Here is a 12,479-nt window from a genome sequence, read left to right as displayed (position 1 = left end):
CCCCCTCCCCCGGCCGCCACAGGACCACGCCCACCAAGGCCAGCAGAGCCGCAGCCCACCCTGGAGCAGTCTGAGCCAGTCCCCTCCCAGCTCAGGCCCTGGCCTTGAGGGGCGGGCAATGGAGCGGATGGCCGCCTCTCCCCCACGGACACCCAGTTTCATTCGTGCAGCGATCGCACCCGTCCCTGGCCCTGGGGCAGACTGGCTGAGGCCCTGGATGCGCTGAAGGCTCCTGCCCAGCAGCTCCTGCCTCCTTCCGTGAGAGGGCAGGACTCCCAGCTCCGCCTTAGCTGCCTGGCAACAGCTCAGCGACTCGGGCCAAGGACACTATGGCGGGTGGCAGCCCTGCCACCAAGAGGGTAATGGTGTATCGGAACAGGGACCCCTTCTCTCCAGGCCGCCGGCTAGTGGTGAATCAGCGCTGCTTCGCCACCATGGAGGCCTTCCTCTGTGAGGTGACGTCGGTGCTGCAGGCCCCGCTGGCTGTACGCGCCCTCTACACTCCTTGCCACGGCCACCCTGTCACCACCCTGGCAGACCTGCGGGATGGAGGGCAGTATGTGGCTGGGGGGTTTTCCACCAGCCCCGGTGAGTGGGGGGCCGCAATAGCAGCAGTGCAGTCGGTCAGACGTCTACCCAGACACGTGGATGGTTTTGTTTTGTTTTGTTTTGTTTTGTTTTTTTGGAGAGGTTTTTGCTATAGGGCGCGTGCGCTTGCCAGACACAGAGAGACAGAGAGAGAAAGCGAGAAATCACCCCCCAGGGGGGATGGTCACACCGCAATCCCTTCTCCTCCATTCTCCTCTTGGGATCTTGGGCACGCATGCACACGTGCCCGGCGTGAGTTCTAAGCCACCGGGTCCGGGACGTGAACCGTGGTCGACTACGTGGGAGTCCAGCGACATAGCCATTACGCCAACTGCTGGTTCCTGCCCGCAGATGTTTTCTCACTTCCCTAACTCAGGAGGGGAATCTGTACACAGGCAGCAATCCCTGGAGCCGCATCTCAGATGGCACTCTATCCAGGGCTGGCATCCGCCGTGGCCAGGACAGCCCTGCGAAGGGGGCCATCTGCGAGCTGAGCCCCCTTTCCCAGAAGCTCTTATTTTTTGAGGGAGGTTTTTGTTATGGGGTGTGTGCACTCGGCGGAGACACAGAGAGACAGAAATCACCCTGGGGGTCTGACCATGCTGCAATCCCTTTTCCATAATCCTCTTCGGATTTTGGGTACTTGTGTGCATGCACACATGCGTGTATGCCTGGTATGAGTTTTTTTTTTTTTAAAGAATTATATCCTTATTATTTTTTCCCCAACTTGACGGGGGTGGGGGGGTGCGGGTGTGAAAGGATGCCACCAGGCCCAGGACTTGAACCATGGTTGGCCAAATGGGAGTCTAGCACCTTTAACCACCATGCCACCTGCTGGCCCACTAGCATGAGTTTTACGCTGCCGGTTCCTGGACTCGAACTGCAGTGGACTACATAGGAGTTCGGCAATGTAAGCATTACACCATCTGCTGGTCCCCAGAAGCTCTTCTGACTTGGATCCCCTCCCATCCTTACAGCCACTCCACCTGCCCAAACTCCGCCAGGCTAGGACAGGGCTGTCCTCCAGACTGGGAGGAATTTCCGGCTCCCATCTGGTTTGCATGTCGTCTACCCCAAGCTGGGCTGAGACTGCTATGCTAACTACAGGGGCGCAGGGGTTGATTTCAACCTGGGCTTGGTTACATCACTTCCTGTGTGACCTTGGGGAAGTCACTTAACTTCTCTGAGTTTCATATAAATTGGAGATAAAACCTCCTGCCTCGGGACCAGCAGTTGGCATAATGGCTATGTCGCTGGACTCCCATGTAGTCGACCGCGGTTCAAGTCCTGGATCCAATGGCTTAAACTCATGCCGGGTGCATATGTGTGCGTGCCCAAGATCCCGAGGAGAATGGAGGAGAAGGGATCGCAGCGTGGCCATCCCCCCTGGTGGGTGATTTCTCACTTTCTGACTGTCTCTGTCTGGCGAGCGCACACGCCCTATAGCAAAAACCTCTCAAAAAAAAAACAAAACACCTCCTGCCTCCTGCATGAGAAAATTCCTGGGAGGTGGTAGAGTGCTTACGCCTCTACCCGAGACCTGTCTAGATTCCAGCCTGAGTCGGTGCATGAATCCTGCTAAGACGGGTCTGAGTGCCAGTCCATCTATTATGGACCAAGATAGTTGAGCTTCCAATGGGGGGTACCTGGTGAGCTGGGCCGTCTCCACACTCCTGCAGCCGCCGGGCTATGGAGGCCGTAGGCCCCCCAGATGACCTGTGACCTGTCTGTCCTTTCAGCTCCTTACCCCTTGGAGGGAAGGACCCCGGAGGGAAGAGCAGCAGAGGACAAGTGAGTCCTGGGGGAGGGCATGTCTGGGCTCTGGAACAGCCAGATCTGCCCCTCACACCTCCCATACCAACCGCCACTCCTGGGGAGCAGGACCCCACCCTGTTCCTGGCCCTGTCCCAGCCTTTTGCTTTATTTCCAGGCAGTGGTCCCCGAAGAAAAAGGGATGCCACCAACACAAATGGGGGCAGGAGGGCTAGAGTGTAACCTGGGGGCCCAGCCAGTGGCATGGTAGTTAAGGCAGCTGGATCCCCAAGGATGCCACATGGTTCAAGTCCCACACCCGGCAGCTTGAGAAACATGCTGGGCACGTGTGCCCCAAGTCCTGAAAAGGGAGGGAGCAGAATGCGGTATGGCAGCCCTCTGCAGGGCCCTCCTCAGACCCTTCTCCCTCTCCAGCAAGCACCCATGACCTCTGCATTTAAAAAAGTAGCACCCTTTGGAGAAAGCCGTGACTCCTCCCCCTTGCCCCTCCTGCCCACCTGGCTCCTGCCCCACCCCACCCCGCCCCACACCTTGGAATGTCCCACTCTTCCCCAAAAGCCTGGACTCTGTCTTGATCTGGGGCTGGCTTGGGTTTCAGGGTCCTCCTGTGACTGGCCGCCCATGTGATGGGGCCCCTGGACAGTGGCTGCCTGCAGGCGTGCCCTGCCGTATTCAGTGAGTGCCCGTGTTGGGGGCGAGGGTGTCCACTTCAGTTTCAGTGGGACCAAGAAGATGGGGCGGGCTTGTCAGCCCCGGATACTGATGGGAATAAGTGCTGCCCCTCTGATGGGTGGAAATGGTCTGGTCCCCCGTCCCCGCTGCCTCTCCCTCACACAGGGAGTCGGGACCCTCCGTGACCAGGCTGCTCTGTCTCAGCGTGTTCAGGAATGGGGACCTGCGAAGCCCCCCGTTTAGTCTGAAGCTGTCCCGGGCCACCCAGCAGGACTGGGAAGCCATGCTGAAGCTCCTGACTGAGAAGGCCCTGCTGCAGAGCGGGGCTGTACGCAAGTGAGTGCGGGAGCCCCCTCCGAGTCCGTGCGGAGCCTGCCCTCTGGTTTCCCCTGCTCACAGTGCGAAGTGTAAAGGGAACGCAAGTCCCCAGTGTCACCACGGGGCAGAGCCTAGATGAGGTCAGGGCACCTGGGAAGAACCATGCCCGCCCCCTCACGGTGGCCTGCCCTCATCCTGCCCTCTCCCCCAGGCTCTGCACCCTGGAGGGGCTGCCACTGTCCAGAGGAGAGGCCCTGGTGAGCGGCCATTACTACGTGGCTGTTGGGGAGGAGCAGTTCAAGGCTCTCCCCTATCTGGAGCTGCTGGTGCCCAGCCCCGCCATGCCTGGGGGCTGCTGGTATGTGTGGGAGCAGCAGAGGATGCCACCTCTGGGTGCCACATTTGACACTGTGTCCTCTGCCCACTGCAGCCTTCCCCTCTTGGTTGCAGGCATCGCCCAGGCCCGAGGACCAGGCCCCGCAGGCAGGGGGTAGGTGAGGGAGGGGCGGTGAGGTGGGGTGGGGTGGGGTAGGGGTAGAGGAGGGAGCCGGCTGATGCCCCACGGGCTCAGGCTCTGGCCTACCCACTGTGTCCTTGCCGCAGTCTTGCGAAACAGAAGTCGCCCCCATTTTCCAGAGGTGGGAACTGAAGCTCAGAAGGGTGACCTGCTGGGGTGGCTGTTAGAGTGCAGGGCAAGCCCGCTCTGACCTCGGGCTCCACGTCACGGGACTGACCCTCTGGCCCGGCTGGGTGCTGGGAGAGGGCTGGGAACTTCCTGCTCCCGCCCTGGTCCAGGCCTGAGCCCTCCCATGGGATGAGCCAGTGAGCACGGGGCCTGGGCATGGGGGAGGGGGACGGTCTGGTTCCACTGAGCACCTTCAGGTACCAACTGCTGTCGCCAGACAGGGCAGCCGGGCGGGAGAGCTGGCACACGATGGCCTCTCCTCCCCCATGCCCTGAGCACTCTGAAGCCTGGTCAGGAGTAGGGGAGGCAAGAACAGCCAGCAACCCCGCCCAGCCTGGCCCAGCGTCCCTTCCATGGGAACGAGCCCGGCTGAGCCCTCTGCTTCCAGTGCCAGAGCCCAGCAGGCTCAGCCAGGGAGCAAGCGTCCCGCTCGTGCGCTTCCATCAGGAGGCGGCCCCTGGGCCCAAGCCCTTCCCAGCCACCCTTTGGCAGGGACTAGGAACGGTGCATGGTGTCACGGATGTCCAGGGGGACAGGCCGGCACAGGGCAGTCTGACCTCAGCACAGCCAGTCTCCGGCTTCCTCACAGGGACTCGTGGTGTGAACAGCAGCCAGTGGGCCGCTGTCGTGGCACAGTGGTCATGCAAGTGGCCTGTGAGGCTGGAAGCCACATGGGTGGGCCTAAAAGCTTGCCCAGGCACCCAGGACCCTGAGCTGCAGGGTGGGGGCAGCGGTGCACTGTGCCCAGACCGAGCGCGCCTCCCTGTCCAGCACGCACGTGCGCCCACGCCCCCCCACCCCCCGCCGTTTAGAAAGGCAGCGATGGAACGGGCTGCTTAACTCGGGGTGGCAGAGGGGCTGGGGCTGGGGTCCAAGGCCTGCCTCTCACCTCACTGCCGCCCGGGGTAGTGGGAAGTGTGGGACAAGGCTCTGGGAAGAGGAAGGGGCCCAGTAAGGCGGTCAGGGCAAGAACGCAGAGGGCTCCTCAGCCCGGGCTCCAGCCCACGTGGCACCCTCACCCCCACATTAGGAGTCAGGGGAGTCTCCAGGGCTTCCCGCCTACGGAGGGAAGTAGCAGAGGATGAACACACCTGGACAGAGGTGCCCGTGGGTCAGGTGAGCGCTCGGGTCAGGGGGGCAGGGAGCTGGATGATGGCGGGTGGAAGGAGCTCGAGACCGGAAGTTGGCAGCCAAAGGCAGAGGCGAGGCATATCCAGGGCCGCCCTGTGCTGCCTTCCTCCTGCAAAGGGCAGCGCGGGCGCTGGAGGTGGCCCTGCACCCACAGAGCCAGCCTGGCCTCGGGCTGCTGTCAGCCTCAGGCCCCTGCTCCGCCATCTTGAAGCAGAAGCCAATGACAGACAGCGGGGACCACCCCTCTGCAGCCACCTTTTGTCCTGGGCTCCCAGCCTGTTCCTGAGCTGGCACCTCCCCTGGACTCGGGGTACACACAGCCTCCTCGGAGCAGAGTGGCCCTGCTGTGGAGGCTGATCCAGAGGCCACACGTGGGGACGGGGTGTCACAATAAAGGACGCCTGGTGACCTGCGTGTTCACCCAGATTTACTGAAGGCTCCGAGGGCCAGGTGTCCTCGGGTGCTGGGGCTCACGCGCGGGACAGACAGCTCCACTCACCATTCTGCCCCAACACACCATCTCCCCTCAGTACCACCACAAGGTCAGCAAAGGCCCCGAGCCTGAGGCCTCCCCTTTGCATTCCAGCCTCAGAGACCAGCAGCCCCTGACATGCTTGCAGCCCAGCCCTGCTACTGCAGCAGCGCAGGTCAGCCCAGTAATCGTGCTGGGCTCAGCCTGGGGCCACGGCAGGACGAGCTGCCAGGGTGGAAAGGCAGGGAGGTGATGTCCCGGGCTGCCTCCCAGCAGCGAGCACCGCTGGGTTATGACCCACACACACGGTTTCTTACTGGATCTGTGAGGTAGCGCTTGTCCGCATGACAGAGGAGGCCGGGGCTCAGAGCTGCGGCATCAGGGCAACCTGCTCACTCCTTGCGGCTAGGGGCGTCCTGGAGACAGCGGCACCATTGGGGTCCGGCCCACTCACAGAGGGGACGGCTGCTCCTGGGCCTTGCTCACTGAGCTGGTGATGCAGAGGGTGATGGCCGTCACTGTGAGCGCCAGACCAGCCACTGCACCTGGGGTGTGTGACAGACACCAAGGGGCTCTGAGCCCACTGCGGGGGAGCTGGCAGGGCAGAGGGAAGGGCTCGGATGGGATCTGTCCAGATTCCCAACCTGTGCCTCTGTCCCCAGGCTGCCCTGGGGAAGGACACTGACGGCCGCAGAGGGAAGGCGGGATGGGGAGGGCCCTGGGGATGGACTCAGAACCTACCCGGCGTGTGGAGACCCAGGCACTGGTAGCAGACCAACTTACGCTTCCCACCAACATCTTCTCCTAGGGCCTTCCCGACAATCAGCGTAAAGACGATGGCCAGGGAGTTGCAGATGGGCACAGCTAGGGTCAGATCTGGGGGTGCAGAGTGAGAAGAACCCCTGAAATGCACAGAAATGCCTTCCTGGGTGCAAGATGCTGTTGTGTCATCACAATTTCATACCAATTTTTGGAGAGGTTTTTGCTATGGGCACGTACGCGAGACAGAGAGACAGAAAGCGAGAAATCACCCCCCGGGGGGATGGCCACACTGCAATCCCTTCTCCATTCTCCTCTTGGGATCTTGGGCACACAACACATGCGCCTGGTGTGAGCTTAAGCCACCGGGTCTGGGATTTGCACCGTGATCAACTACATGGGAGTCCAGCGACATGGCCATTACGCCAACTGCTGGTCCCCATTTCATACTTTTCTGAAAGGTATCGTGGCCCCATCTTCCAGACACAGTCACAGCGAAGTTCAGGACTCAAACCCGGGTTCCCCGGCTCCAAGTTCAGTGCTTCCCTGGGCCTCCAAGATAAGGCCTGAGCTCTGAGCTCTGGACCGGCCTGGTCCGACAGTGAGAATGGGGTCTCCACACTCAGAGAATACCTGAGAGCTCGAAGGAATTGAGAGACAGACAGCAACCTAAAGCCTAAAGGACACAGCAGGATGACGGCAGCAACGCCAACCCAGCCACCATTTATTACGCACACCATGTGCTCCACGCTTGGGGCACCTCTCGTGTCGCACAGAAGGAAATGAGAGCTCAGAGGTCGCATGAATCAGGCCAGCAGGTGGCATTAGACTCCCAAGTGGCTGACTGGTCCCAGTCCCGGAGCTAGCAGCTTGGAAGGCACACAGGGCACTTGTGCGTACTTGCCCCAAATCTCAGGATACTGGAGAAGGGGTTGTGGCGTGGCTGCCCCCCGCCGCCCACCACGGGGTGATTTCTCATGCCCTCTCCTGTGAGCACATGCCCTATGACAAAAACCTTAAAAATAATAAGGTCATATGAATTGAGGCAAACAGAGGACTTAAACCGAGGTCTGCCTGACTGAACTAAGTGGACACGCACAAAGCAAGACCTACGGCGACACACGTTTCTGCTTCAGCCGGGCTCAAGCCTTGGGAGTTAGAAGAGGAAAAAGACCCAAGTATGAAGCCAGGAACCTATTCAGGGCCTTCGGCTGTGCCTTGGACAGAGGTCACCAGCTCAGGACCTGTCCCCTGCTTTGCAGCTCTAAGGAGCTCACTTCCATCAAGTAAACTTGGCAGAGGATAATGGCATCGACAAGAGCACAGTATGCCTACGCGCGGCTGAGAGGCCCGGCTGCAGGGGTGCAGCTGGCAGGTGTGCTGCGTGGTGGCTGCAGCTACGTGGGAGGCCTGGGTCTGGCTCCTGGCCCGGTCCAAACAGGCCAGGTGTGGTGGCAGGTGCCACGGGCCTTGCTAACAGGGAAGCTAGGACAGGAGGACCGCAGCACGGCAAGGCCCTGGCAAATACCTCAGGCTGGCTCTGTGGCACAGTGGAGAAGCTAGATGCTACATGGTGAGTGCAGTTTGGATCCCTGGCCTGGGAAGCCTGAAATACATGGGCCTACACACGGGTGCCCAGGATCCACGGGCTGGAGGACTGGCCCTGTGGAGGGTGCTCTTCTCCATTTCCCTCTCTCCTGTTTGTACACACACTCTGTCTTTGCCAGAGGGTGCATGCCCTCACCCGAGAGACACAGAGTCACAGAGCAAGAAATCATCCCCCATGGGCATGGCCATGCACAGTCCCTTCTCCTCTTCTCCTCTCGGGATTTTAGGCACACATGAACATGCACCGGTGTGAGTTTCAACCCTCTGGGTCTGGGACTCGAACCATGGCAGGCTATGTGGGAGTCCAGCGATATAACCATTAGACCATCTGCTGATGGTCCCGCCTGGCGTGTTTTTCAAGCCACAGAGTCCAGGACTCGAACCATGCTGTCGGCCACGTGGGATCTATCCACCTTAAGCTTGTACCACCAGCTGGCCCCATGTTAAGTGTTCTTGGAGGAGTTTGTGTTTTTTTGGTTTTTTGTTTGTTTGGTTTTAGCTATAGGGCGTGTGCACTTGCCAGAAAGAGAGAGAGAGACAGAGAGACAGAAAGTGAGAAATCACCCCCCAGGGGGGATGGCCACACTGCAATCCCTTCTCCTCCATTCTCCTCTTGGGATCTTGGGCATGCACTCACATGTGCCCGGCGTGAGTTTAAGCCACCAGGTCTGGGACTTGAACCGTGGTCGACTACATGGGAGTCCAGTGACATAGCCATTACATTGATGTGCCCATGTTAAGTTTTTTTTTTTTTTAGTTATTTTTATTTATTATCTTATTTTCACTTTTGCCTGTTTAGTATCTGCTAAACTGGGGAGTGCACTCTTCCAATGCCCACCTAGCACTTCCTCGCAACCCAAACCCCCATGTTAAGTGTTCTTAATCACATTACAAAGAACAGGAGCCAATAGGTGGCACAGTGGGTAAGGTGGACTCTCACCAGGGCCAACCACAGTTTGAGTCCCAGACCCAGTGACTTGAAAATCATGCTGGGCACATGTGCGTGTGTACCCAAAATCCCGAGAGGGAAACAGAGGAGAAGGGATTATGGCATGTCCACCCACCCCGAGGGGTGATGTCTCGCTTTCTCTCGTTCTCTCTTCTCTCTCTCCAGTCAGCTCATTACTCCTATGTCAAAAACTAAAAAGAAAAAGGAAAAACAACACATACACACACACACACACACACACACACACACACACACACACACACACTGGCTAGGGTGGAAGCTGAACTCCCTGTCTGCAGTAAGACTTCACGGCCAGGCAGACAGGGCTGCTCAGCTCACGCCTCCCAGCACGCCCAGGCTTTCTTTGCCTGCGTGAGACAGAGCAGGAGGGAGCCATCCCGGTCCTTGGTCCTTAGCCCCCATGGCTGGCATTACTCAGCACTCCTACCCACTCAGGGCCACTCCGTCCAGTTCACACAGCTTTCATGGGACGTCACGGCTGTGAAAGATAGGCTTGCAACAGCAGTGGGTGGGGAGAAGCAGAATGGGGCCATGAAGAGCCCGGGCAATGGGGGGAGAAGAATGAGGCCTCCCTGGCAGTCTTGGTTAGGCTTTTGAACGTGCCAAGCCTGCTTCCCCTGTGTAAACAGTGACAGCAGGATGCCACCTCCTTCTGCAAGCAGCTGTGGGTGAGCGGTGACGAAGCGTGTACCATCCCTGGCTGGAGTTCATGCTTAATAAATAGCGACCACTGTTCTACTTACTGGAAAGGACGGACAGTGAAGGACAGAGGCAGATTATGAGACAAAATAACAGGATCTTACATTTGCAACGTGCCCAAACTTGGTAAAAGGTCAGCTGCAGTCACTGGCTCAGGTCAGCATCCCCAACAGTGCGCGCACCAGGCCACAGGTCACAAACCCTGAGAAACCAACGTGTGAGCCAGCTGAAGCGGAGTGGCCAGCTGGCGCTCAGGAGGCAGATCTGGAAGCCTGTGCCTTTGCCCTCCCATGGCCTCTGAGAGGTTCCCCAGAGAGATTTGGGGACCGAACTCCCCTCAAGTCCCCTGGGGGTCTGGATGAGATTCCAGGGAAGGTGAAACCACAGGAAGGGGAACTTCTAGCAAAGTTCAAGAGCATAAACTTTAATATATGCCTTACGATTCTTTTGCACGGACATGCTGTATCAGAGGGATGAAACAGGCTGCCCAAAGTGTTTTTTTGATGAACTAGTTTCATTCATTCATTCATTCAGCCATATGGCTCATACACTCAGAGAGAGAGAGAAAGAAAGGAAAAGTGAGAAATCACCCCCCAGGGGGCACAGCCATGCCTCAGTCCCTTCTCCTCCATTCTCCTCTTAGGATCCTGGGCACGCACACGGGCGCCTGGCAGAATTTTCAAGCTTCCAGGTTTGGAACTTGAACTGTGGTCGGACCTTCTGGCCCTCTGCCCAAAGTTTTCTAATTTTGTTTCCTAAATAAAGATAATCATTGGGAGAATCATTGGAAGAAAAATTTGTATTTATCTTTTTTTTTTGAGAGGTTTTTGCTACAGGACGTGTGTGCTCACCAGAGAGACAGAAAACGAGAAATCACCCCCCAGGGGGGATGGCCACGCCACAATCCCTTCTCCTCCATTCTCCTCTCGGGATCTTGGGCACGCACGCACATGCACCTGGCGTGAGCTTAAGCCACCGGGTCCAGGACTTGAACCACAGTCGAGTACATGGGAGTTCAGTGACATAAGACATTACGCTAACTGCTGGTCCCAAAATTTGTATTTATCAATGGGTCAGCAGGTGGCATGGAGGTTAAGGTGCTGGATTCAGACCCAGTGACTTGAAAATCATTCTGGGTATGTATGTGTGTGCCCAAAATCCTGAGAGGAGACTGGAAGAAGAGGGACTTCAGAGTGGCCATCCTCTTACTCCCCCAGGGGGTGCTTTCTAGCTCTCTCTGTGTCTCTCTCTCTGTCTCTGGTGAGTACACATACCCTATAGCAAAACCTAAAATAAGAAAAATTGATACTTACTGAGTTCCTAATGTGCGCTAGGCTACCTGCCAGAGGCTCCTTACTCACTGAATTCCATCTCCCCCTTGCTGCTCCAAACTGTGTAACAGCAAAGCACAAGTAAAGCGCTCTCCAGGCCAGGCGGGGCAGAGGACAAGCATGCCAAGCCAGCACCCCAGCAGCTGAGGGCGCCCCCTCCGCTGTCACTGCCTGAGATACAGGGGCTTCAGAGTAACCCTAGTGCCTGCAACACTCACAAGCTGCCCAAGAAGAGGGTGCCAGGACGGGATCAGGGACAGCACTCCCTCACTGGCAGGAACAGGCGTTTCAGGACCCGTCCCGTGATGACTCTGCCAGGTGGCTCCACCCTGAGCAGAGCGATTCCAAGCCAGAGACCCACCTGTGGATGCCAGGGTGAGGTAGAAGAGGAGGGAGCCGCACTGGTTGAGGAGAAAGGGCACCAGGTACTGAAAGGCAGAAAGGAGCCTGGTCAGGGGCCTGGCCAAAGGCCTTGGGGTGGGGTGGGGGCGGTTGCCAAGGTCCTGAGGACTCACCCAGGGCAGAAGAAACAGGCTGCACCCCATGCCCTGCCCGGAATGCCCTCTCCCCCAGCTCTGCTAGTGCCCAGCTTCCCCACTCTGCAGGGCACTGGGTGCCAACGTCGCCCCTCCAGGAAGCCCCTAAGTCCCCGGGCTCCACCGCCTCCTGTGAACTCACAGCACTCGTCCTCTCCCGGCCTTCGCCCTCCAAGAGGCTGCGGCTCTTCCCACCAGCCTCACTGCCACGGGGGTGGTTCTCCCAAACTCTCCCATCTGTGCCCAGGGCCAGTGTGAGCCCTAACCCTACCCCACGGGAGGGGACCATGACGATCGCCAAGCATGAACAGTAACGCCACAAACACCGGGCCCATGAGCGCCTGAGCAGGCGGGCCTCTAACCGCCCGTAGGAGGCTGTCAGCTTTCCTTACAGGTGAGGACACTGCGGCTCAAGGTCAGCGACTGGCCAGGAGCAGACGGGATCCTGACCCAGACCTGCTGCGACCCCAGAGATCCAATGTTTAGCGGCTACTTCCTGGAGAGGGGGCACTCTCGGACGCACCTGCGTGTTCAGGACGAGGGTCTTCACCTCCTGCAGCCACTGCCGGGCCCAGGTCTGTTCCCGCACCTGCCGCAGGCCGGCCGAGGCGCGCTTCAGCAGCGGCTGCGTGCCCCCCCACAGGGCCGCCACCAGCACCAGCGCCAGCACCTGCCCTGGGCGGGACGCGGGGAGCCTCGTCACTGCCCGTCACAGCCCCCCGCTACCCACCCAGGGTCCCGGGGCCGGGCCCGGGGTCCTAGGGAGCGACGCGGGGAGGAAAGCCACCCCGGCTCAGGGGTCAGCCAGTCCGCGGAGGGGCGGGGCCAGCTACCCACCGAGGGACGCCGTCATGGCAACGCCTCTCCCCCCTACTTCCGGGAACGAGGGGCGGGACCTGGGGCCGGAAGTCGCTGGCGCAGTCTCTTCCGGCCCCGC

The 12,479-nt window shown here is 59.2% G+C and overlaps 2 protein-coding genes across 3 annotated transcripts in view; one reads left to right on the top strand and one right to left on the bottom strand.

Moving 5' to 3' along the window:
* TMEM234 (transmembrane protein 234) overlaps nucleotides 1–12,445 on the bottom strand; it is a 16,138-nt gene extending 3,693 nt beyond the window's left edge. Inside the window, exons 1-5 of one of the 2 annotated variants that reach the window (XR_335934.3) lie at nucleotides 12,380–12,445; nucleotides 12,066–12,217; nucleotides 11,368–11,434; nucleotides 6,423–6,515; nucleotides 5,957–6,184 (exon numbers count right to left, since the gene is read on the bottom strand). Coding sequence is in view for 1 of the 2 variants with exons in the window: in XM_006158116.3 (XP_006158178.1) it covers nucleotides 6,090–6,184; nucleotides 6,423–6,515; nucleotides 11,368–11,434; nucleotides 12,066–12,217; nucleotides 12,380–12,395 (423 nt within the window). In the remaining variant the exon portion in view is untranslated. Of the gene's footprint in view, nucleotides 1–5,562; nucleotides 6,185–6,422; nucleotides 6,516–11,367; nucleotides 11,435–12,065; nucleotides 12,218–12,379 lie in introns of those variants that run through there. The other variant, XM_006158116.3, reaches the window with a different exon arrangement.
* DCDC2B (doublecortin domain containing 2B) lies at nucleotides 21–5,471 on the top strand. Its single transcript, XM_027775565.1, has 7 exons — nucleotides 21–619; nucleotides 2,328–2,379; nucleotides 2,960–3,036; nucleotides 3,238–3,369; nucleotides 3,563–3,841; nucleotides 4,626–4,690; nucleotides 5,206–5,471. The coding sequence occupies exons 1-7, from the start codon at nucleotides 330–332 to the stop codon at nucleotides 5,451–5,453; spliced, it is 1,143 nt and encodes a 380-aa protein (XP_027631366.1). The 5' UTR covers nucleotides 21–329; the 3' UTR covers nucleotides 5,454–5,471.
* Nucleotides 12,446–12,479: the final 34 nt, after the last annotated feature.

This window comes from Tupaia chinensis, unplaced genomic scaffold, assembly GCF_000334495.1.
Source record: "Tupaia chinensis unplaced genomic scaffold, TupChi_1.0 Scaffold000573_1, whole genome shotgun sequence".
In the NCBI taxonomy this organism is placed as follows: Eukaryota; Metazoa; Chordata; class Mammalia; order Scandentia; family Tupaiidae; genus Tupaia; species Tupaia belangeri.
This window is presented reverse-complemented; position numbering and strand designations above follow the sequence as displayed.